The sequence below is a fragment of the Anomaloglossus baeobatrachus genome, chromosome 3 (genome assembly GCF_048569485.1).
Source record: "Anomaloglossus baeobatrachus isolate aAnoBae1 chromosome 3, aAnoBae1.hap1, whole genome shotgun sequence".
Lineage (NCBI taxonomy): Eukaryota > Metazoa > Chordata > Amphibia > Anura > Aromobatidae > Anomaloglossus > Anomaloglossus baeobatrachus.
Genome location: NC_134355.1, coordinates 124,125,664 through 124,152,689, shown reverse-complemented (window position 1 = coordinate 124,152,689; position 27,026 = coordinate 124,125,664). Strand labels below are relative to the sequence as shown.

At 43.5% G+C, this 27,026-nt stretch overlaps 1 protein-coding gene across 1 annotated transcript in view; it reads left to right on the top strand.

Moving 5' to 3' along the window:
- The window catches only part of NINL (ninein like), a 321,722-nt gene that overhangs the window by 107,261 nt on the left and 187,435 nt on the right, over positions 1-27,026 (top strand). The window contains exon 4 of the mRNA XM_075339423.1: positions 136-302. Coding sequence (XP_075195538.1) covers positions 136-302 — 167 coding nt within the window. The remainder of the gene's footprint in view (positions 1-135; positions 303-27,026) is intronic.

Genomic DNA, 27,026 nt, shown 5'->3' with positions numbered 1-27,026 from the left:
TATTCATATAAATGATATCTACTCTGAATTATGTAGAGTAGTTGTTAAAAATGCTTCCCATGTTATCAAGATTATTACCGTATGTTAGTGCAATAATCTGAAGTTTTGGCCATTTTTCTTTTCTCTAAACTTCAGTTATCCCCGAGGAGGTACAACCTAAACTTGTGAAAGGGAACAAGAGGTATGGCCGCCGTACACATCCTGAGCGTGAAGCTGTCGAAAATGAAGCTAACAAATATTTGCATGACAAGGATCAGAGGAAATGTCAGCTGAGACGGTCTTCATCCTTGGAGAGCGTAGAGGTAGGAATCCTCCATTGTAGGAGAATTTACCTCACAAGGTGCCGATGATCTTATTGTGAAATCTGCTTTTTTTGTAAGAAATATTTTATTTTTTCAGTAAATGCAGGGTTGGCCAATTAGAATAATGAGTTAGATTAATTTGCCATTTGGCACCTCAGGATTGATCATTGATTTTGGGAGAGGTGAGCCCCAGCGCTCAAAGCAGAAGCCCCGTCCCCGTTGGCGCGCTCTGACACTGCTGCTGACTGGTTGTGTGGTCCTCCTTGCAAGAGGACCTTCTGTCGCCATAACACAACCTATTCTCACACAAGGGAGAAACTAAAGCATGATGGAAGCGCAGCCGGTTATTAAAGAGTGCAGGTAACAAAACCTTAGCCTTACCAATGTCTGGAAAACAGCATCCCTGGCTGAACTCTGAGGCAGGACAGGGGTGGGTACAGCCGTACGGTATAGAACATTAACCCTGCATATGGGACAGGATCAGAGTAAACATTACTGCTTCCCATGGCACACGTCTCACATACAGGCAACCTTCAGTAAGGAAAGGGTTACTCCTCAGAGAATGCTGGGTATGTGTAAACGTTCAGCAAGTGATCTGGAAGATGTAACGTGAAGGCTCAACGAGTTTAAGGCTAAGTTCACATTTCCGTTGATTTGTATCAGTCACATGCGTCGCTTGACGCATGTGACTGATGCGCTGTTCAACGCTGTACAACGGATGACAAAGAACAGAATTCTTTGTCGGATTCCGTTGTGTGCGGGGGGCGGAGTTCGGGGGCAGAGCCGAGCGGGGGGCGGGGCCAGGCGCTGAGGATGTCAGTGGAAGTGCTGCGGTCTGCATGGCTGGGGACAGGTGAGTGTATCTGTGAGTGAGTGTGTGTATGTGCATGTATGTATGTATGTATGTATGTATGTATGTGTGTGCACATGCAAAGTGCTGGAGGGGGCGGAGCCGAGCGGGGGGCGGGGCCAGGCGCTGAGGATGTCAGTAGAAGTGCTGCGGTCTGCATGGCTGGGGACAGGTGAGTGTATGTGTGAGTGAGTGTGTGTATGTGCATGTATGTATGTATGTATGTATGTATGTATGTGTGTGTGTGTGTGTGTGTGTGTGCACATGCAAAGTGCGGGAGGGGGCGGAGCCGAGCAGGGGGCGGGGCCAGACGAGGGTGTCAGTGGCAGTGCTTGTCTGCATGGCTGGGGACGTGTGTGTGTGTGTGTACATACATGTGCGGAGTGCGGGAGGGGGCGGGGCCGAGCGGGGAAGTGTCGGCCTCCCTGCACACGTAACCAGCCTAAATATCGGGTAACAGCAAAGCACCCGATGTTTACCTTGGTTACCCGATATTTACCTTGGTTACGGGCCTACACCGCTTAGCGCTGGCTCCTTGCACCGTAACCAGGGTAAATATCGGGTAACCAACCAAAGCTGGTGACGTGTGCAGGGAGCCAGAGAGCATGCGCAGCGAAATCCGACGGATCTCGCTGCTCAAAAAACGTTACATGCTGCGTTCCTCCCGCCCGGCGGTCAGTCGTTCCACGACTGATCAGTCGGGCGGAGGGTGCAACGCAGCATCATCAGTCACAATCCGCTGCTCATACAAGTCTATGGGAGCAGCGAAATCCGCTAAACGGATTCCGTTGTTTACAAGAGCAGCGGATTGTGACTGATAGATTTTAGCGGAAATGTGAACTTAGCCTAAGGAGAAACTTATATCTAATGTTTAAGCTTTTCAGACACTACATCATGATTCAACTCCAGAGCTGCATTCACAATTCTGCTATTTCATGACAGATCCCTATCTGCAGAACCTGGCATCTCTCTGCTGTCTACTGCTGCTGCTTCTATCGACATAGAGCATTAGTCTACAGATTGTGACTCTTCAGCTTTTGTGAAACTACAAAACCCAGCATGCTCTGTCAGACTACAGCTTGTGGCATGCTGGGAGTTATATTTTCACAGTTGCTGGAAAGCCACATGTTTGATATCACTGGAGTAATGTCACTGAGGATCAGTACTATACTCCGGGTATATCAAACAGCTGTGTTCACTATTCTGCCTGTATGCAGACCCTGAGCCCGTCACATCTATAGGTTTGTAAACAGCGTCATAATTCTTATCTTTGTCCGGAGTCGCATATTTTAAACTTTAGACACCTATGAAATCTCATTAATAATTTTGATGGAGTACAATCAGCTTTTGGACTGCGGAGTCTTACGTGAACTTCCCATGATGAGTATTTGCTTCTTTTTTAATGCTGCATAAATTCGGTGCAGAAACACTGCAATATCTTCCAGTTCTAACAAAGTGGAAATGGTGACATTTCTCCTTCTTAATGGCATACCTCTACATAAGAATCAATTGTGTCTGATGAAGACCCAGAAACGGGTCGAAACGTTACTGGAATTTTTGTTTGGACTGTCTGTACAATAAATATCTTTGTATCTATTTTGGAGTGCCAAGTTCTCTTCATATATTTTTTACGGATTGAAACCCTTCTTCAAACAAGTCTGCCATATACATTTTCTAGTGTTTAGTTGGCTCTGAGGGTACCAGTCCTCATATTCCCTGCTGGTTCACTGACATTGAAGTAGCTAAAGTGTAAATGCAGCTCTGGATGTGATGTATAATAATGCACCAACAACCCAGAAAACATAGAATAAGTGTCACGCTAGGTATGGGGAAGTACCAAGCGAGCGGCGAAACGTAAGGTAAGCTGACTCCTGCGTCTAGGGGAGGGGAAGATGGTGACCCCTGACCAAACTTACAGCTAGTTCATGGAGTCCCTCACCACCCTAGATAGGTTCTGCACTTATGCGCTGAGCCGGATACCTGACCCTAGGTATCCCTAGTGCTGGACCCTAAATAGGTAACTGCTGTGACAAGCTTTTAGTCAACTCCACTAAACACTAAAGGAAGACACAAGGGGGACACATGGGGACAAAGCATGAACTACGTATCCACAGATGACACAGGCAGAAGTTCAGCAACGATACCACAGAGGAGTACAAGTCATCTGCTTGCAACCAGAGCTAGAATGAACTGAATAATATCACCAGCACTAGTCCAGGGAAGAAGGGATTATTTAAACACCAAGAGAATACTGATGAAGGCAAGCTCCTGCTGGGTCTAATAGGGGAAGAGATGAAAATCCAGCAGGAAAGCTACCTATACCAATGAATACTGACCGCAGGAACAATAGGAAGTCAGGTAACACTTCGCACAGCCAAACACTGTGACCTTCTATAGCCAGAAATGTATGATTTTTGTTATATATATATAACAAACACCCACACCCAGAACATGTACAGCGCCCTACACAAACACTTGGTAACTACACACAACAACATCTAATATATATATATATATATTAGATGTTGTTGTGTGTAGTTACCAAGTGTTTGTGTAGGGCGCTGTACATGTTCTGGGTGTGGCGGGGGGTGAGAGCGGTGTTGTTTGTGTGTTGCGTTGTGTGTGTTGCGTTGTTTGTGGAGCGCTGTGTGTCTGTAGCGTTGTGTGTGTTGCACAGTTTGTGTGGGGTGTGTGTTTTGGTGGGAGGTATGTTTTGTGCAATGTGTGTGTTGTGCGGCATGTGCGTATATTTGTGTGTGCCGCGGTGTTTGTGTGTTGGGTGTTGTATGTGTGCGGCGTTGTCTGTGTGTGTGGATGTCTGTGTAGGGCGGTGTTTGTGGTTCCCAGTGTGTGTGTGGTGTGTTGTGCAGTGCGTGTGTGGCGGTGTGTGTGTGTTTTGGGGAGAATTGTGCACCTCCCATCGTGCTCCATACCCCATGCTGTGCACCCCACATCGTGCTCCATCCCCCATGCTGCGCACTCCCCATCGTGCTCCATCCCCCATGCTGCGCACTCCCCATCGTGCTCCATCCCCCATGCTGCGCACTCCCAATCGTGCTCCATCCCCCATGCTATAATAGTTCTCCTATTATACTCAGAGAGGAGTATAATAGGAGGACTATAATAAGAGGAGTAGTCCTGGGGGGAGGGGAGTATAATTCCGGCTCCCTGCACATGTGTACCAGGAGCCGGTGTACGCTGGTAACTATGATACACATCGGGTAACTAAGGGACCTTAGTTACCCGATGTGTATAATGGTTACCAGCGTTCACCGGCTCCGTCACGATCCCAGCAGCGCAAGGTTACGTCTGGCGCTGCTGGGATCGTGACGGAGCCGGTGTATACTGGTAACTATGATACACATCGGGTAACTAAGGAACCTTAGTTACCCGATGTGTATAATGGTTACCAGCGTACACCGGCTCCGTCACGATCCCAGCAGCGCAAGGTTATGTCTGGCGATGCGTGCGGAGGGCCGGGGCGAGCGGCCAATCCATGCGGGGGGCGGAGCCGAGGCGAGGTGAGCGGCCAATCCGTGCGGGGGGCGGAGCCGAGGCGAGGCGAGCGGCCAATCCACTGTTTGTCACCGTAAGGACACAATTTTGGAGCAAGACAGACAGACAGACAGAATAAGGCAATTATATATATAGATCCTTTTGGGAATTGGTTGTGCAGGATATCCGTAACCTATAAAATGATGCACTAGGCTGCTTAGGACTCCCGTGCTCCATGCACATACACAAAGCAGTGAGCTGAGGCCACGAGGAATCGTCCTGTATATTCTGTGCAGATTTGGTTTTTTTTTGTTTTTCTTTTATACATAGAACTGTGCATAAAGGAAAACATTTTCTGATATGGTACAACCTTGTTTGAGGTGTCCCCATACTTCAGATAGGGTAGGTTTATACTTCTACAGCTAACGGAACTTGAATACTTAAACAACGGGGAATTCTAAACTGCTCTTCTGTAAGGAAGGCTGCAAATGAATATGCTCCTGTGACCACAGCAGCTGACCACTGATTTTAAAGGGGTTTTCCAAAGAACAAAGTTCCTTTTAATCAATAGATCTTGGAATAATAATAAGTTCCACAATTGCATGTGTTTTAAATAAACCAAAAAAAAAGAAAAAAGGTCCTGTGCTGAAATAATCTGAATATGTGCCCCTGCTATGTACTGTGTAATGGCTGTGTCTGACCATACAGGGACATGGTCTGATCATACTAAATCTCCTGGGCAGTGGAGGACACAGAAGAGTATACAGACTTTATAGCACGGGGCAAATTATTCATTCTTTTGAAGTAATTAAATTGTCTCTCCAGTAAAGGAGACAAACTCAAGCACAGCGCCACCTATCGGAAGTAGCGATCCTAAAAGTCACAAGTGGATTTTTAACAATCCATTGCAATATGACTCAGGATATATAAGCCAGATCAGAATCCCAATTTGCAGACACGGTGTTTCGGGGTGCTTGCCCCTCGTCAGTGCAAAGTATGGGGGTGTCTGATCTGGCTCATGAGAAAGCTATGTGGGGACCACGGGGGAACACTATTCTCCTTAAGGAGACTTTGCAAGCCAGTCTGGCTGCCAAGTAAGGGGACTTATAGCTGCCACGCGCCTGTAAGAAATATTTAAATTGTCCCTCCAGTAAAGGAGACAAACTCAAGCACAGCGCCACCTATTGGAAGTAGCGATCCTAAAAGTCACAAGTGGATTTTTAACAATCCTTTGCAATATGACTCAGGATATATAAGCCAAATCAGAATCCCAATTTGCAGACTCGGTGTTTCGGGGTGCTTGCCCCTCATCAGTGCAAAGTAACATTTTCTTAAAAAACGGCTGGGAAATGTTTTACCTCACAGAAAGAATCAACTATGATCCAATCCTGTAATGTCTTTATACTCTTTTATTTCCTCCCCTGCCTAGGATATGTAGTATGATCAGACCATGTCCCTGTACGGTCAGACACAGCCATTACACAGAACATAGCAGGGGCACATGTATAAGATTATCACAGCACAGGAGCATTTTTTTTTAACTCATCTAATTGTGGAAATTTATTATTATTCCAAGATTTATTGATTAAAATTAATTTTGTTCTTGGGAAAACCCCTTTAAGCAATAGGATTGTTCCTTGCATTGTACATGCCAAATATAACATGCTCTAGCAGACTTGCGATTGTGACCGGGTCACAACTCTACTGTATCTGTAAGACAGCTGACAATGAGTGTAATATTGTTTTCGTAATTTAGGGAGAAAAAAAGATCCGCAACATTCTCAACGAAAAGCTCTTAGGGACTTTACTCAACTATCTAAGATAAGAACAGTAAAGTTTTTTTTTTATTTTATTTTTAAAGGCGGCATACTGTAATTTTTACCAAAAATGTTGAATTTTCATGTAACTAAACATGTTCTCACCTTGTTTTGCATCTTAAAGAAGCCTTCAAGAAGTGTTCCTTTCCTTCCTTACCTTTCCCTTTTTTCCTTTCTTCCTTTTTCTTTTCCCTTTTCCCTTTTTTTCCCTCTTTCCTTTTCCCTTTTTTTTCTTTTCCCTTTTTTTTCCTTTTCCCTTTTCCTTTCCTCTTGGTCTCCGGATCCAGCGCCGTCCTGCTCCTTTTCTCAGTGATGTCGCTGCTCTTCAGAATCTACATGTCACTCTCGTATGAGCGTATAAAGAAAAAAAAAAAATCAATACGATTTTCATCCAGGAAAGTAGGATCATTCCCCCCCCCTCATTTGTCATCCATGTGCAGTCTGTATGCAATCCGTTTTTTTTTTCCTTCTGTCAGAAGCTATTATTAATTTACAATCACTTACAGGACCATTTACAGTTTTCTATGGTATGGTAAGGTATCAGAAAGAAACCCATAAATAACAGATGCAACTGGCATCTGATTGGCATTTGATTTTTTTTTTTTTTTCTTTTCGTCACCGCCATAGACTTGAATAGGTGAGTCTCATCCCATTGATGCATGCTCTTGATGCAATTTTCTGTTTCCTTACACTGAATTTAGCTGAGACCCCCCCCCCTCCCCAAATCTGCACTGCCTCTTTTTGAATAACATAGGTCTGAGTACAATCCTTTTTTTTTTTTTTTTAATCTGATTGTATTTATCTGATATATTAAGATTATTATTATTATTATTATAATAATATATTATATATGATTTCTGAATTTTATTTCACCGATTACCGTAAATAAAATCAGATAAAAATACCCGATTGGTATCTAAGTACCCGTACTGACCTGGAGAATCATAAAGCCAGGTCAGTTTTACCATATAGAGAACATGGTAAGTTAAAAAAAACAATCTTGCACTTACCCCTTTTTTATTTTGCAATTTCACCGCGCTTGGATTTTTTTTCCCCCATTTTCCAGTACACTATATGGTAAAACCAATGGTATCTTACAAAAGAACTCATCCCGTAAAAAAAACAAGCCCTCATATGCCAAGATTGATGGAAAAACTGTTATCGCTGTTGAAAGGAGGGGACGAAAAAGCATGAGAGCAAAAACACAAAATGACCATGGCGTGAAGGGGTTAAAAAAAACAAAACCTGTGTGCCAGGATCGCTTTACTTTTCCACATGCCTAAAAGCAATTAAAATAAATCAGCCTTTTGGGAGCCGTCCCAGCATAGTCCAGAGGGATGTACACTGTGTGCTCGTTACTGTGCATTGGAAGTCGGTCTTATAATTATCTGTTGTGTAACGACCTTTACAGCTTTTTTTACGAAGAAAATAATCTGAAGGATAGGTGTAAAACGTGTATCGTGAAAGCAGCAGCCAGATGGCAGGAGACTAGGAGAGGTGTCGGTACCAGCTCGGGCACAGAGCCTAATCTGTTAATTTATTCGAGTTTTAGCTTTTTATTAGTCAGAAGTGACCATTAATCTGTCATTCTCCCAAATGTTAGGAGTTAAAGGCTGAGCAGCGAGGGAAAACCGCTTCTAAAACAGATTAAGGCCCCTTTCAGACGTCCATGTTTTTAACCGGTACAAGCCACATGTACCAGTATGGTCATCAGTGTAACATCCGCGTGACGTCCGTGTTTGCATACATGTGACATCCGTGTGACTGGTACCAGTAACAAATGCATGATACTGAATTGAATGGTTTTTAAATGTGTAAAAGATGGACAAAGCCTGAAAAATTATAGATAGATAAAATAGAGAGAGAGAGATAAAGAAAGAAAATAAGAAAGAACAAATTAAAATAGACAGAAGGAACAGAGCGATACCTAGCTTGGCCAGCTGTTTTGTAGCATTTTTATTTTTAAATAAAAAAAAAAAAAGATGTTTGGTCCCCCATTTTTCATATCCAGCACAGGAACAGCAGTAGCTGCGGGCTGCAACCCTCATCTTTCTGCTGTACCCTGGCTGGTTATTAAATAGATTGATTAAATAGAGGGGATCCCATGCTTATTTTTTAATTTATTTTTTTAGTATTTTTTTTTTTTTTTAATAAAAAAAAAATGACGTGGGGTCTCCTTTATTTTCCTAAAATCACCCAAGGTACAGCAGACAACTGGGGGCTGATATTATTAGGGTAGGAAGGGCCATGGTTATTTCGCCCTTTCCAGTCTAACAATAGCAGCCCACAGCCTCCCCAGGAGTGGCACATCCATTAGATGTGTCAATTCTGATGCTGGACCCAGCTCTTCCCATTGCCCTGTTTTATTTATTTATTTTTACACCATGATACTGACCCACAGACAGCACCTGCTGTGATTGGTTGCAGTCAGATGCTGTCAGACGGCACGTCTGATTGCAACCAATCACAGACACCAGTACAGCCGGTGGGCGGGGAAAGCAGTGCATATGGATAAGCAATGATGAGCGGCCCAGGAAGGGGAGGGAAGGAAACTCTCAGAGAGTAGCGTACAGCTGCGACTGAGCCTCTGTAAGTATGACGCATTCGCTTCATTCTTATTTTTTTTTTAATTTCTCGAGTGTCTGATCCGGATCAAACGCGCGGAATCCAGGGACCACACGGATCCGGACTTTTACAGTCCAGGTCCGCTCATCACTAATAATTTTGTTTCACAATAAAAATTTTTTTTAAAACTTCTTTTATAGGGAAAGTAACAAAAAAACCCTCCACATAGGTATGTTGTATTGAAAACATTTTAAGTGATATCCCTTAATAAATAATTCTGACGACGTGCTGTGTGCTCAGCAGTTGGACAGGTATGTGCTGCTCAGTGATTTGCAACAGAGCCGGACCGCTTATCCCATAAAATTTCTGCCGTTAACCAGTTTCTGACCAGAGCCATTATTCCCCAGGCACGTTATTGTTTTTTTTTGCATAGCCTCTTTTAATGGCTCTAAAATCAGTCTGATGCTCAGATTTTTGCAATACGGAGGGCCTTTGTTTTGCTGATATCGGGATGGAATGAATGCAAAGAAAAATTGTAAATACAGGTCTATTTTTCACTTTTTTTTTCTTTCCCTAATGATCATACAGTACTGATGAGGGAAATAAACCCCAACATTTTTAGATTGTGTTCTCCTTTCCATGAAATTATTTTTATATATTAGACATTTTTTCTTTTTTTTTTTTTTTTTTTATCATAAAGGTTTTTATTGAGTTTTCAGAAAAATACAACTTCTCATACAACAACATCAAGAACAGGAGCATTGAGTAGCAAGAGGTGGAATAGCCTCGAGCCATTATCAGAATATCAATCTGGGACATTAAATACCCCTTACAACAACAACCTGAACATAGGAGCAGGGAGGGAGGGGGGAAAGAGAGGGGGTGGGGGAAGCAGCTCTACAAGACATTCTTAGGCATAATCAATTTATTTATGGTGTAGGTGTCGGTATCTGGGGGAGGGCCGTTGCATAAAGGGAAGTGGCCCACGGGTGCCATTGTTTAAGTCTCACCGTTCTCTTCTCTAGGTTGGGGGCCAAGTTGGTTTCGTATAGCCAGTGTAGGTTGATCCTCTCAATTAGATCTCTTTTTGTAGGGGGGCTCACCGACCTCCACTTGTATGCCACACAGTACCTGCCAGCTATGAGAATGTGAGAAATGATGTTTTTTAAAAGATCCGGGATCCCATCTAAGCCAATGTGTAGCACCGCTAAGGTTGGGTTTGGAGAAAGGCGGAGACTAGTAACCTCATGGATTAGATTGAACACCTCCTGCCAGAAGTTAGATAACTTAGGGCAAAACCACCACATATGACATAAGGTGCCCCTGTGGTTGCAGCCCCTCCAGCACAGTGGTGACACATGTGGGGAAAAAGAAGCCAGTTTAGTAGGGGAGTTGTACCACCTCAGATGAACCTTTTTTAATTGCTCTATATGATTGAGACAAGAAGAGAACTTGTGGATCCATTTTGAGGCCGCGAACCATTCTTGCGGCGGAAGCGGAGAAGCTAGATCTTTTTCCCATTTGAGCATATACGGCAATTGTTTGTCCGGTTGTGGGGAGTTTAGCATATTATGGATATATGAAAGGCCTTTGATTTTGCTATTTTGAAAGAATTTTTTAATTGAGGCGTGGTCAGCTGTCGTGGGAGCCGGGAGATGAGGAGCGGACTGAAGAAAGTGACGTATTTGAAAAAACTGGAATAGACTGTGTCGGGGAAGGTTAAATTTATCACACATTTCTGAGTACGGGAGTAGGACGCCTTCTCTATAGAGATCTGCTAGGGTGATTGGACCTCCACGTGTCCAGGCGGCAAGATTCAAGTTTGGAATGAAGGCTTCTAGCGATCTAAGGGGAATGCTGGGACCTAAAGCATGTGACACTGGCTTGCTCCACAAGGACCAAGCTTTCTTTAGAGCTGCTGTGGTGGGTAGAAGATCGCCGGGGGACGAAGGGGTTAGGAGCAGGGAGTCTATGAATTGTTTAGGGGAGTGGACCTGTGCCCAGGTGTACTCAATCTGTAACCATCTTAAGTCTGAATCATTCCTCCACCAATCTCGAGCCGGTTCCAGGATAGCGGCTCTGTGGTATGTTAGAATATTAGGAATACCCATTCCTCCACCACTTAACGGGGCATGCATGCATCTCAGGGCTATTCTAGGTTTTTTCCCAGCCCATATAAATTTACTAATTAGCGAATGAATTTTGGTGAGATACCGTTGCGGAATTGTTAGGGGCAGGCACCGAAGTAAGTAGATAATTTTTGGGAGGCAGATCATTTTAAAGGTCTGCATTCTCGCCACCCAAGAGAGCGGGAGAAGAGAAAGGCGAGTAAGTTCTCTATCCAGTGAGGTGTGCAGGGTCAGCAGATTTTTCCGGATCACGGAGTGTAGCGGGGCCAGTATAATACCCAGGTAGGGGATACCCTCGTCTTCCCATTTGAAAGGGTAAAGATGAGAAAGAGTGGCTCTAGTTGAGGCGGGCAGGAAGAGCGGAAAAATTAAGGACTTGGTAATATTAAGCTTGTAATACGAGACTTGAGCGAAGGAGGACAGGATCTCCATTACGTGTTTTAGGGACACCTCTACATTAGTGCAGGATAAAATCACATCATCCGCATATAGACTGATCACATGGTTTGTACTCCCCACTCGAATCCCCGAGATCCGAGGGCATTCACGGATAGTCTGCGCCAGAGGCTCTATAGCAAGGGCATAGATGATAGGGGAGAGCGGACACCCCTGGCGTGTCCCATTGGATAATTCAAAACTCCGAGATATAAATCCGGATGCCAGAACTTTGGCGTTAGGGTTAAAGTATAGTGCCATTATGGCGGTAAGTATGGGGCCTTCAAATCCAAACTTGGCCAGTACAGATTTCAGATATCCCCAGTGCACCCTGTCAAACGCCTTCTCTGCGTCCAAGGACAGGAATACACTGGGGATTTTCCTCCCCTCAGCCACCGCAATCAGGTCCAGCATACGTCTCGTCCCATCTTTCGCCTGCCTCCCCGCCACAAACCCCACTTGATCCGGGGAAATCAGTGATGGAAGGACTTTGACATTTTTTCTTTTTTGATGAGGGGTTGGGCTATAAACAGCACTGCAGACCGGTGATGTTTGTTTTGTTTTTTTTGCTGAGAGCAGCAAATTATAGGGCAAGAGAACCTGACTCCAGAGATGAATCACGGATTATGCTGTGTTGCAGTTTCAACACAATCAGCATTTTATGAGCAGAAGATTATCACTGCCAGACTACATATCACGTGCAGAGCAGACCAGGTAATCTGCGCAACCCTGCCCACACCACTGATTAGCAGTTTGCTCACAATTTAGTGTACACAGGAAGCTGACATTCAGGGGTGTGAGCAAGGGTATACACATCATAGAACACTTGACTGTAATGGAAAATTACAATTGTACAATTTTTTTCACAACAGTACTGCAGCACCTTGGTGTGTACAATTTGTCTATTTCTTAAATTTTTGCATAGTTAAGGCCTAATGCATGAGATTTAGGGAAGGATTATGAAACTTTTTATTCTAAGGCAGAGTTACCACATAGCACACATGCAGCATGCTTTCAACTTTTTTTTTTTCTTTTTTTTTGGGGTGGGGGTGTGTGGAACCACTTAGTGTTTTTAAACCCTCGCACTGTTATACAGTTGACATCTATCTGTCAGCAGTGACTGGAGCTTACTCCGATCACTTATTCAACCATTTTAACGCCACTGTCAAATGTATATGTGTGTATAATAAATAAATATATATATATATACACACACACACGTGTGTAAATATACAAGTGGTATGTAAATGTTTTGTCATCTCTGGTTAAAATTACTGTTACTGTGAACAGTTAAGCAAGTTGAAGATGAAAATATCTCTGAAAGGCATAAAGTTAAAGATAGCACATTTGCTTTAAATTTTAGGCAAAAAAGTATTTTCATCTATTACATTTGAAAATTGTGCAGCCTTGGGGATTTGTGTGCTCAGATAACTTTGACCAAAGTTTCAGACCTCAATTAGCCTGTGTTGGTTATGTCTTGTTCACTATCATCATTAGGAAAGAACCAGGTGATGCAAATTTCACAGCTTTATAAAAATCCAGCATCCTCTAAACCTCTGCAAAAAAAAAAGCCGTGGGTTCTACTAAGCCGCTGCGTAGCACTCTGAAAATGGAGGCCCACAAAGCAGGAGAAGGCGAAAAGAAGATGGCAAAGCATGTTCAAGTTGCCCTTTCCTTACTTCCCTTGAAAACTATTTAAGAAATGGCAGTTAACAGGAACAGTGGAGGTCAATATGAGGTCTGGAAGACCAAGCAAAATATCTGAGAGCTGCTTGTAGGATTGCTACAAAAGCAAATCAGAACCCCTGCTTGACTGCAAAAGATCTTCAGGAACATTTAGCAGACTCTGGAGTTGTGGTACATTGTACTTCTGTTCAGAGACACCTGCATAAATATAACATACATGGAAGAGTCATCAGAAGAAAACTTCTTCTGCGTCCTCATCATAAAATTCAGCCTCAGAAATATGCAAAACAACATCTAAACAAACTCATGCGTTTTGGAAACAAGTCCTGTGGTCCGATGAGGTTAAAATGGAACTCTTTGACCATAATAATCAAAGGTGTATGGGGAAAAAAAAAGAACACAACATTTCAGGAAAAGAATATTTCTCCAACCATTTATCATGGGGGTGGATCAATCATGTTTTGGGGTAGTGTTCCAATCATTGGCACAGGGAACATTTCACGGGTAGAGGGAAGAATGGATTTAATTAAATTTCAACAAATGCTTGATGCAAACATAACACTATCTGTAAAAAAACTGATATTGAAAAGAAAATGGCTTCTACAAATGGATAATGACTCTAAACACGGATCAAAAACCAAAATAGGCTACCTAAAAAGGTGCAAGCTGAAATTTTTAAAATGGCCCTCACAGTCCCTTATCTGAACATCATTGAAAATCTATGGCCAGACGTCTATAGAACAGTGCATGTAAGACGACCAGAAATCTCACAGAACTGGAAGACTTTTCCAAGTAAAGGCACCGTTACACGCAACGTCTGATCTAATGATATATCGCCGGGGTCACGGATTCCGTGACGCACATCCGGCATCGTTAGCGATGCTGTTGCATGTGACAGCAAGTATCGACCATTAATGATGGAAAATACTCACCTTATTGTCCATCGTTGACACGTCTTTCCTTTTCAAAATATCGTTGATTGTAGAGGACGCAGGTTGTTCGTTGTTCCCGAGGCAGCACACATCGCTACGTGTGACACTTGGGAGCGACGAAGTACAGCTTACCTGCGGCCACCGGCAATGCGGAAGGAGGTGGGTGGGATGTTACGTCCCTCTCATTTCCGCCCCTCCGCTTCTATTGGGCGGCCGCTTAGTGACGCCGCTGTGACGCCGAACTAACTGCCCCCTTAGAAAGGAGGCGGTTTGCCGGACACAGCGACGTCGCTAGGCAGGTAAGTCCCATGTGATGGCTCCTAACGATTTTGTGTGCCATGGGCAGCGATTTGCCCGTGACTCACAAACGACGGGGGCGGGTGCTTTCACCAGTGATATCGCTGCGTGTAAAGCCCCCTTTAGAATGGATGAAAATCCCTCAAACAAGAATTTAAAGACTCTTGGCTGGCTACAAAAAGTGATTACAAGCTGTGATACTTGCCAAAGGGGGTGCTACTAGTTTCTAACCATGCAGGATGCCCAAACTTTTGCATTGGCCAATTTTCCCTTTTATGCCTTTTAAAAATCATTTCATCTTCAACTTGCTTAACTGTTCACAACAGTAATTTTGACCAGCGGTGCCCAAACGTTTACATGTCACTGTGTGAGTATGTGTAATAATTATAATCAGTCGGCTGTATAAGAATATTAAAGTGGCTCGCCCATATGGTAAATTATATGAAGAGAAAAAAAAAAAGGAATTGACATTATTTCTTTGTGGCATGTCTCAAAAATAATGCAATAACAAGTTATCAAAATGTTTTTTTAAGCACTCCCAAAATTGTATTGGTAAAAACACCAGCCTAGTACGCCAAGCAAAAAGAAAATGAATAAAAAATAAAGCCCTTACACGGGTCCATTGCCGGAAACTTAAAGCTCCAAATGTCAGAAAATAACTATTTTTTTTTATTTTTTTAACCATGAAAATAATGAAAGGTTTTAAAATGTATATTTATATATTTGTTACAGTGCTGTGCAAATTAATTGGGACAAAGCAAAAAAACACATTTTTGAATATTCAATAATAAAATGTTATAATTTACTGTTACATACCAATTTTAGTAAGAAATATGTCCTCCTTTAGCAGATATGAGATTTTCAATGTGTTTTGGCATTGATTTTACTAAGTTGTATAAATTCTTCAATTCTTCATCATGGAACCACACTTGTATGGCACTGTTTATCATGCGTTCTTTGGTTGTACAGTCCATTTTGCCAAGACGTCTCTTCACAATGCTCCACAAATTGTCTATAGGATGTAAGTGTGGTCAATTGCCCGGCCAGTCAGCACTTTTATTTTCTTCCAGGAATTTCTTCACACACTTGGAATTGTGGCAAGGAGCCAAATCTTGTTGGAATGTCCCTTCAAATTTACGCATGAATGGCACAATAAAACGTTTTAAAACGTCTATGTATTTGGATGAATTCATCATACCATCAACAGGAAATAAGCTCCCTGTACCATCAGCTGTAAAAAAGCCCCAAAACATCTTTTTTTGAGGGTGTTTTACAGTTTATTGAATATGATCAACTCGCAATGGTTCATTTTGCTTCTTCTAACACTTGCTCTGTACCCTTGAACAAAAAGATGGGTTTCATCACTGAAAATTACCTTTTTCCATTGGCTAGTTGTCCAAGATTTATATTTTTTTGCCCATGCGAGTCGTTTTGTCTTCATTGGAGATGTCAGAATTTGTTTCTTTACTGGCTTTGTTGCCCTCCGACCAACTTCCAGACTCCTGCGCCGTTCAGTCGAATCGCTAATATCAATACCTGCAGCAAACAAGTCTCTTTGGAGGTCTTTACTTGTTTTTCTTGCATTAATTTTACTATTTCTGATAAGCGTTTTATCAATTCTTGGTGGTGTTTTACTTTTTCTTCCACATTTTCCTTTTCGGTTTGGAGAAAACGATCCAGTGTCATTGTCTGTGGGAATTTATTCTTGAAATGGTAGATTTTCCAATACCAACGGTGGAAGCGATTTCTCTTACAGTCAGACTTGTATGTTCAATAATTCTAGACCTCTTCCGTGGAGTAACATCCATTTTTACAGGCACGAATCACACTGAGAGAAAAACTACACTAAACCACTCATCACAGAAACAAGCTCTCAACTGAAGCTGAGGGGGCAGCTAGCTGTTATTTTCTGACTAAAACCAGTCAAACCACATTTTGTTACTCAAGGTTGTACACTCCCATCTGTTCAAAGCAGTTAAAACCGTTTTGAATCACTGACTGGTAACCAACTTACGATTTTACGTAAAAAAATGCCTTGTCCCAATTAATTTGCACAGCACTGTATATATTATATATTTTTATTTTTTTAAGTTTGGCATCACGATATTTGTACTGACTTGAATTGTTTTGCCAGGTCATTTTCTTACTACACAAGGATCTAAGAATGAAAACCAGAAAAACAATGGCACAATTGCAGTTTTTTTCATAATTTCCTTCCGCCTAGAATGTTTCCATATTTCAGTACATTGTACGATAAATTGAATTGTTTGATATATTCAAAACTACAGCTCGGCATGAAAAATAAATAAAGTTACAGATCTTGCAAGGGGAGGAAAAAAACTGAAATGCAAAAATGAAAAATCGCCAGGTGAGAGGAGGAAAAGCTATGAAATTTTGTTTTTAGATTTTGTCAATATAAAACTACATCTGCAGGATGAATAAAGGTCATCTGAATATTCGTAATATAAGATTCATATGGACTGACTGTCATGAACGATCTGCTGAGCATGAGTCTAACAGACTATAGTGGAGACTAGGTGAGCACATCCACTTCATATGGAATTTGGACCCATCTGTAGGATCTGCAGGGTCCCAGCGTTCATGGATCCAATGGATCTAGCTATCAATCAACATTGTCATTTGAGTTTTTAAAGTCCTAACACAAGATGGCAGCAGAGGTTGTAAGGTATTCTGTCACCTCAGAGTTAAGGCCCCGTCACACTAAGCAACATCGCTAGCAACATCGCTGCTAACGACACTCCCTTCATTGGCTATGGAACTGTTGGTAAAAGCTTAGCACTGTCCAATATCTTTGACCATCCCCTAGACGATAAATAGAGTGGGATGTGCGTGCTTGACTCCCATGTCTTTCAGACAGCCGTTCTTAGGATCACGGAGGGTACTGGATAACTTACAAAGGGTTTTCCCTATGATAGTACAGTATATGTCCTTGGGGAGTATTTGCACCTTTAAGGCCCCGTCACACTAAGCAACATCGCTAGCAACATCGCTGCTAACGAACAACTTTTGTGACGTAACAGCGATGTTGCTAGTGATGTTGCTTAGTGTGACATCCAGCAACAACCTGGCCCCTGCTGTGAGGTCGTTGGTTGTTGCTGAATGTCCTGGGCCATTTTTTAGTTGTTGCTCTCCCGCTGTGAAGCACAGATTGCTGTGTGTGACAGCGAGACCGCAACAACTAATGTGCAGGCAGCAGGAGCCGGCTTCTGCGGAGGCTGGTAACCACAGTAAACATCGGGTAACCAAGAAGCCCTGTCCTTGGTTACCCGATATTTACCTTTGTTACCAGCCTCCGCCGCTCTCACTGTCAGTGCCGGCTCCTGCTCTGTGCACATGTAGCTGCAGGACACATCGGGTTAATTAACCCGATGTGTGCTGTAGCTAAGAGAGCAGGGAGCCAGCGCTAAGCGGTGTGCGCTTCTCCCTGCTTTGTGCACATGTAGCTGCAGCACACATCGGGTAATTAACCCGATGTGTGCTGTAACTAGGAGAGCAGGGAGCCAGCGCTCAGTGTGCGCTGCTCCCTGCTCTCTGCACGTGTAGCTCCGTGCGCTGGTAACCAAGGTAAATATCGGGTTGGTTACCCGATATTTACCTTAGTTACCAAGCGCAGCATCTTCCACGCGGCGCTGGGGGCTGGTCACTGGTTGCTGGTGAGCTCACCAGCAACTCGTGTAGCGACGCTCCAGCGATCCCTGCCAGGTCAGGTTGCTGGTGGGATCGCTGGAGCGTCGCAGTGTGACATCTCACCAGCAACCTCCTAGCAACTTACCAGCGATCCCTATCGTTGTTGGGATCGCTGGTAAGTTGCTTAGTGTGACTGGACCTTTACACGGAGCTGGTTGATCTATATTCCCACCATGCAGGTTCTGGGGGGTTACCCAACGATTTTAGATGCGACATACAGTGGGTTGGATGAGTGAAATCTTTTTGGTATTCCATACAGTATGTCATGCAAGTGTGCGTTTTTTGTTGCCATCTGCTTTTTTGTTTTTCTCAGCAGCTATTTTTGTTCAATCATTTACAGTGTTCAATGCTATAGAATGGTAATGTATCTGTAAAAAATGGACCCGAGTGTAATCCGATTTTTTTTTTTTTTTTTTTTTACATATATACAATGGGGAAAAAAGTATTTAGTCAGCCACCAATTGTGCAAGTTCTCCTTCTTATAAAGATGAGAGAGGCCTGTAATTGACATCATAGGTAGACCACAACTGAGACAGACAAAATGAGAAAACAAACCCAGAAAATCACCTTCTCCGATTTGGCAAGATTTTATTTGCAAATTATGGTGGAAAATAAGTATTTGGTCAATAGCAAAAGTTCTTCTCAATATTTTGTTCTATATCCTTCGTTGGCAATGACAGAGGTCAAACGTTTTCTGGAAGTCTTCACAAGGTTGGCACACACTGTTGGTGGTATGTTGGCCCATTCCTCCATCCATAGAGATCTCCTCTAGAGCAGTGATGTTTTGGGCCTGTCGCTGGCCAACACAGACTTTCAACTCTCTCCAAAGGTTTTTTATGGGGTTGAGATCTGGAGACTGGCTAGGCCACTCCAGGACCATCATATGCTTCTTATGAAGCCACTACTTCATTGCCCTGGCAGTGTGGTTGGGATCATTATCATGCTGAAAGAACTAGCCACGTTTCATCTTCAATACCCTTGCTGATGGAAGGAGATTTGCATTCAAAATGTCACGATACATGGTCCCATTCATTCTTTCATGTACACGGATCAGTCGTCCTGGTCCCTTTTTTTGCTCACCGTTCTTGTGATCATTTTGACCCCATGGGGTGAGATCTTGCGTGGAGCCCCAGATCGAGGGAGATTATCAGTGGTCTTGTATGTCTTCGATATTATTATTATTGCTTCCATAGTTTATTTCATCACACCAATCTGCTTGCCTATTGCAGATTCAGTCTTCCAAGCATGGTGCAGTGCTATAATTTTGTTTCTGTTGTGCTTCAACAGTTCTTTGGTCACTATAGTGGAGCGTGGAATGTAGAAGAAAAGAGTGTTTCAGCTCACCACCATGAGACTAATTCCAAGAGGAGAATCCGGACGGTGCTCGCAGGACTGGAAAGGCTGTGGGTAATCAAACAAAGGAAGATCCCCGGCACAAAACATCCATGAAGAGTTCCGAAGTAAAAATAAAACTTCAAATTTTATTCCATAGGTGATGATCGTGGCTAAGGATGATCGTGTCTCAAACACATTGATCGGAAGAGTTATTTTTTAATCTTTTCAAATTTTATTCCATAGGTTTAAGTTTTATTTTTACTTCGGAATTCTTCATGGATGTTTTGTGGCGGGGATCCGCCTTTGTTTGGAGTGTGCAGTGTGACTGTTTTGAAGTTGTGGACAGGTGTATTTTATACTGATAACAAGTTCAAACAGGTGCCATTCCTACAGGTAATGAGTGGAGGACAGAGGAGCCTTTTAAAGAAGAAGTTACAGGTCTGTGAGAGCCAGAAATCTTGCATGTTTTTAGGTGACTAAATACTTATTTACCACCATAATTTGCAAATAAAATCTTGCCAAATCAGACAAGGTGATTTTCTGGATTTGTTTTCTCATTTTGTCTCATAGTTGTGGTCTACCTATGATATAAATTACAGGCCTCTCTCATCTTTTTAAGTTGGAGAACTTGCACAATTGGTGGCTGACTAAATACTTTTTTCCCCACTGTAAACTCGTATAATCACATTTCACTTGTCATATTGATACACAGATGGGAGTAAACCCAAATACTTATTGTGGCAGCTTTGCCCTTAGGGTACATTCAGATGTCTGTATAAATTTGTCCGAGCTCATATATTTCTATGAAGCTGTCCTGCTCTGTTCCGGAGACTCACCGGTCAGACTGTGCATTGTAGTCTGATCTCGGACTGATTTATACGAATGTCTCAATCCACCCCTACTCTGTCTTGCATTCTGGTGCTTCCAGTGCATACTAATGGAGCACAATCATTGGCAGCAATCTCACTAGTGGTGGATACATCCATGCTGATGGCACAGGGCAGGAGACACACAGCGCGATCATCCTGAGCGCTGAGAGGAGGATTTTTGCACTGGATACCTTGCTCGAGAGCTAACACAATTCTAAGGCCTCATTCAGACATCAGTGTTTTTGACGGATGAGAAAAATGGACCAAGTCTCATCTGAAATTTTCTGAAGTGTTGGCAGAGTTTGGTTTGAGTTTTAGCAGATCTTTGTTTCACTGAGAGAAATAAAAAGTTTCTCCACCTTCTCCTAGATATGTCAGTGGAAAAAAATGTTTTCACGGACCCATAGACTCATTATTTAGTTTGATCTGACACTTGGTCAATATTGTACATGTCTCCGCGATTTTGAATGGACCATTTGGTCTGCAAGAAGTCCGTCACAGGTATGATTGCTATCCGTGAAAAGAACGATTCACATTTGTATGTGAATAACTGACATGAATGATTCCCAATAGGTTCTCCACTGCCAGAATTTGTTTACCCCTTGCACAGGAACGGAGTACAGAATAGACTAAAGCTGGGTTCACACTAAGCGACAGCGACAACGACGTCGCTGTTACGTCACCATTTTCTGTGACGTAACAGCGACCTTGTAAGTCGCTGTTATGATCGCTGCTTAGCTGTCAAACACAGCGACACAGCAGCGATCATAACGTCGCTGTGCTACATGTGCAGAGAGCAGGGAGCCGCGCTTAGCTCTGGCTCCTTGCTCTCCTAGGTACAGTACACATCGGGTTAATTAACCCGATGTGTACTGCAGCTACATGTCACAGTGCAGAGAGCAGGGAGCCGCGCACACTGCTTAGCGCTGGCTCCTTGCTCTCCTTGCTACAGTATACATCGGGTTAATTACCCGATGTGTACTGCAGCCACATGTGCACAGAGCAGGAGCCGGCGCTGGCAGCAAGGGCGGAGGCTGGTAACGAAGGTAAATATCGGGTAACCAGGGAAAGGTCTTCCCTTGGTTACCCGATGTTTACGCTGGTTACAGCTTACCGCAGCTGCCAGACGCCGGCTCCTGCTCCCTGCTCGCTTCATTTCGTCGCTCTCTCGCTGTCACACACAGCGATGTGTGTGTCACAGCGGGAGAGTGACGACCAAAAAATGAAGCTGGACATTCAGCAACGACCGGCGACCTCACAGCAGGGGCCAGGTCGTTGCTGGATGTCACACACAGCGACAGCGACGGGACGTCGCTGCAACGTCACAGAAAATGGTGACGTAGCAGCGACGTCGTTGTCGTTGTCGCTGTGTGTGACACCAGCTTAAGAAGTCGGCAACGGTATGGAGGCCGCTAAGATGCCCAACCTCCCCCCACAGTACTGAAGCCAACACTGAATACAAAAAATTGCTTAATAAAGCAATTCGCGAAGTTGAATAACTTCAAATGCTGGATAGAATTTACACAAAAAAGTTGCAACTTACTCTTGAAGGCTGCAGACATACACTATATATATATATATATATATATATATTAATATATATAAAAAAAATGCTAGCTCCGTGTATATCTCGAAAGCGGAACGGGATAGAGAAAAAAAGTGAATTACAAAGTTGTAGGGCATCATCAATTCAATACGAATCAACACCTTGCATACAGAAATGCTATGATTAGAGCGTGTAAAACTCACAAGACTGCGGACGTCAAGCGATACCTCATGGAGACCTTCCTACAAGTCATTGGGTTTGGTGGCTGTGTGGAGTGGCTTCCACGCTCACCTGACCTGACCCCATTGGACTTCTTTCTGTGAGGTCACATCAGACAGCAGGTGTTTGCGACCCCTCCACCAACATTGCAGGACCTACGACGAAGTATCACCGATGCTTGTGCAAATGTGCCACCTACCATATTGCACAACGTGCAGCAAGATACAGTATGCTGTCCAGAGTCCAGATGTGCATTGCAGCTGACGGTGGCCACTTTGATCAAACATCAAAGTTAAATGAGCGCCATATGCGTGACCAGCATTCAATGTTTTGGAGGGGGTAATGGGTTTCATATCATAGCAGTTCTGTATGGAAGGTGTCAATTCGTATTGAATTGATGATGCCCTACAATTTTTTAATTCACTTTTTTTCCCTATGTCGTTCCGTTTTCAAGATAAAAATGCTAACTCCGTTGTTTTCCACCAGGTGGCGCTATAGGTGGTTTTATTGCATAGCGCATGGCTACTTTAGGGTATGTGCGCACGTTGCTTTTTACCTGCTTTTTACCTGCTTTTTTGCTGCTTTTTCTTCTGCGCTGTTTAATGCCAAAATGGATGTGTTCTTCTATTCAAGCAAAGTCTATGGGAATTTGGGTTTCTTGTTCACACTATGTTGTTCAAAATGCTGCCTTTTTGTGGCAGAACTTTGGTCAAAAACTCAGCTTTTCAAAGAAGCAACATGTCAATTGTTTTTGCCATTTGGGTTTTGCACTGCAAAGCTGAGTTTTTGACCAAAGTTCTGCCACAAAAAGGCAGCATTTTGAACACCATAGTGTGAACAAGAAACCCAAATTCCCATAGACTTTGCTTGAATAGAAGAACACATCCATTTTGGCATTAAACAGCGCAGAAGAAAAAGCAGCAAAAAAGCAGGTAAAAAGCAGGTAAAAAGCAACGTGCGCACATACCCTTACTATATCTAGACACCACTTCTATGCCTATAGCTGCCGCCGTTCTCAAGTTAATGGCGGTGGACAGGATATGGGTGGACACACTGATATATATGCATATACACACACACACACACACACACACACACACACACACACACACACACAACTATCATGCATGCCTTCTGCTTTTGTCCACATCATAATATGCTATAACAATACACATTGCTTTTGCTGTGTTTTTGTTGTTGTTTTTTTCCGTTTCTTTGCATTTTTGGTGCAGATTTGAATAAACCTTTTTAATGCACTTGTTTTAGTACAAGAAAGCTTATGAGCCTAAAAATGCATCGGTGTTTTTATGTCCATTTTTTCAGGCACATTAAAAAGCCTGTAGAGGAAAAAAATGCAAAAAAAAGTTTGTGGATCTTACTATAGATGAGCAAATCTTTGGCGGTTCGGTTCGTAGGACACAGTTATTTATTTTTTGTGTGTGTGTGCACATTATATCAGATCATACTGATTTTACCCCAAGTGAGGGCCATTCAAACACTGCACGCAGCTCGCACAGGGCTGAGCGTCACTCATACCCAGACACAGCACTGCTCGCTTGAGTGGTTTGCACTCTTAACGCACTCGAACTTCGAACCCAAACTCTGTTCTTTTTGTTTGTTTTCGAACCGAACTTTGAACTTCAGACTTCAGGTTTGCTCATCTCTAGATCTAAAGGCCCCGTCACACACAACGAGATCACTAACGAGATCGTTGCTGAGATACAGTTTCTGTGACGCAGCAGCGATCTCACCAGCGATCTCGTTATGTGTGACACCTACCAGCGATCAGGCCCCTGCTGTGAGATCACTAGTCGTTGCGAATGGTCCGGATCATTTTCTTCAAAGGCGATGTCCTGCTGGGAAGGACGCATCGCTGTGTCTGACGCCTACCAACGACCTCCTAAGGCTGGTTTCACATCAGCGTTTTTCTGCTGCACTGCCAGATCCTGCACAAGTACAGTACAGTTCAATACAGTTCACAGACAGTGCGGCAAGCCCCGGTCACATGCTGTCACATGCTCCGGTCACATGACTGCATGTGCCCGAGCTTGCAAGTGAACTGTATTGAACTGTACTACACTTATGCCGGATCTGGCAGTGCGGCAGGAAAACGCTGATGTGAAAGCAGCCTAACACGGTCCCAACGCCCGCCGAGATCGTTATACAGGTCGTTGATCGTTACTGTGTCGTTGGTAAGGTCTGACTGTGTGACATCTCACCAGCGACCTCACAGCGGCTTACCAGCGATCCTTATCAGGTCGTATCGTTTTTGGGATCGCTGGTAAGTTGTTTTGTGTGACTGGGCCTTTAGACTATGTGCCAGCATAGCATTTTTTCATGTGTTTTTTTTCCTTGTTTTTTTTTTTAATCAATAAAAGCAAGGAAAAAGCATCCCAGCAAAATCTGAGAATCCTGACTTGCTGTGCACACGCGGTTTCTTTTTTCCTTGCAGATTTTGTTGCTGAAAAAAAGAGCAGTATGTCAATTGTTTCTGTGTTTATTTCCTGCGTTTCTATAATCCCCTGCAATGCTTTATCACTACAGGGGATTATATCACAGCACTTTGACACACACACACACACACACTTTCTGAATGCTGCAATCTTATTGATCACATCATTCAGGGGGGGGGGCACCGCTCTGGGCAGTGAGAGTCGGGTCCCATCTGTAACATCAATCAGAGACCCAGTGGTGATCGTGGGGGTGCAGCGCCTGAACCCCCTGCGATCCCCATGACTTAAAGCAGAAAAAGAAGCATGGACAAACGTATATGGGGAAAAAACAACAACATTCAAATGCAATAAAAAATGCACATTTTGCTGTTCCATTTTTCCTGTTCCGTTTTTCCTGCCAAAACATGCTTTATGTGCAGAAAAGAAGCACACAAAAAAGCAACTTACTGTAGGACACCCAGTGATCTCTAGAACAGGCCTCCGCATGGTCACCTGTGAACATAACTAGAGGTGGAGCAGCTCACAGACACTCCCTTCATTGGCTATGGAACTGTTGGTAAAAGCTTAGCACTGTCCAATATCTTTGACCATCCCCTAGACGATAAATAGAGTGGGATGTGCGTGCTTAACTCCCATGTCTTTCAGACAGCCGTTCTTAGGATCACGGAGGGTACTGGATAACTTACAAAGGGTTTTCCCTATGATAGTACAGTATATGTCCTTGGGGAGTATTTGCACCTTTAAGGCCCCGTCACACTAAGCAACATCGCTAGCAACATCGCTGCTAACGAACAACTTTTGTGACGTAACAGCGATGTTGCTAGTGATGTTGCTTAGTGTGACATCCAGCAACAACCTGGCCCCTGCTATGAGGTCGTTGGTTGTTGCTGAATGTCCTGGGCCATTTTTTAGTTGTTGCTGTCCCGCTGTGAAGCACAGATCGCTGTGTGTGACAGCGAGACAGCAACAACTAAATGTGCAGGCAGCAGGAGCCGGCTTCTGCGGAGGCTGGTAACCACAGTAAACATCGGGTAACCAAGAAGCCCTGTCCTTGGTTACCCGATATTTACCTTCGTTACCAGCCTCCGCAGCTCTCACTGTCAGTGCCGGCTCCTGCTCTGTGCACATGTAGCTGCAGGACACATCGGGTTAATTAACCCGATGTGTGCTGTAACTAGGAGAGCAGGGAGCCAGCGCTAAGCATTGTGCGCTGCTCCCTGCTCTCTGCACGTGTAGCTGCGTGCACTGGTAACCAAGGTAAATATCGGGTTGGTTACCCGATATTTACCTTAGTTACCAAGCGCAGCATCTTCCACGCGGCGCTGCTGGCTGGGGGCTGGGACACTGGTTGCTGGTGAGCTCACCAGCAACTCGTGTAGCCACGCTCCAGCGATCCCTGCCAGATCAGGTTGCTGGTGGGATCGCTGGAGCGTCGCAGTGTGACATCTCACCAGCAACCTCCTAGCAACTTACCAGCGATCCCTATCAGGTTGGATCGTTGTTGGGATCGCTGGTAAGTTGTTTAGTGTGACTGGGCCTTTAGTATGACAACCCTATTGCCATTTTACAATCACTTAATGGAGGAACCGATAGGGGTTGCAGGGCGGACACCTAACTAACGGCCTAAATGCAATGGCTGCTATTGACCACATGAATGAAAGGGGTAAGGCTCCAAGCGTATGCTGCAGTGTTTGATGCATTTTGTGGTGACCTTTTAGTCACCGTATGGATATGTGCGCACACAACGTTGGTTTTTTTTTTACGCTGCATTTTTGGCTGCAAAAAAACGCGCACACGGCAAAAATGCACCGGAAAAAAAACGCATGCGTTTTTACCGCATTTCGGTGCATTTTTTGCTGCGTTTTGCTGCGTTTTTGAGCACTGTTTTGCTTCGTTTTTCCAATGCATTGCATGGGTGAAAAACGCAGTAAAACGAAGGAAAGAATTGACATGTCCATTATTTATTTATTTATTTATTTTTTTTTTTTCAAAAACGCAGCTAAAAATAAAGTTGTGTGCGGACAGCAAAAATGAAGTCATAGATTTTGCTGGGGAAGCAAAGTCAGGCAGTTTTGAGCTCAAAAAACGCACCCGAAAAACGCCTAGTGCGCACATAGCCTAAACTGTATGTTTTTCCTTTCCCCACAAAGTCTGAGATTTCAGATTTGCTATGCAGACGTTGCTTTTTTGGGGGGCTGCATTTTGTGGTGACCACTAAAATGCAGCATGTCAATTCTTTTTGTGTTTTCCTTGCTTTTATCACCCATTGATGATTATAAAAAAAAAAAAAAAAAGTGGTCAAAAAAACGTATAAAAAATGCACCAAAACGGCATAAAAAACTCATGTGGTTTTAATGCGTATTTTGGTCACAGGGTGCATTTGTGTGG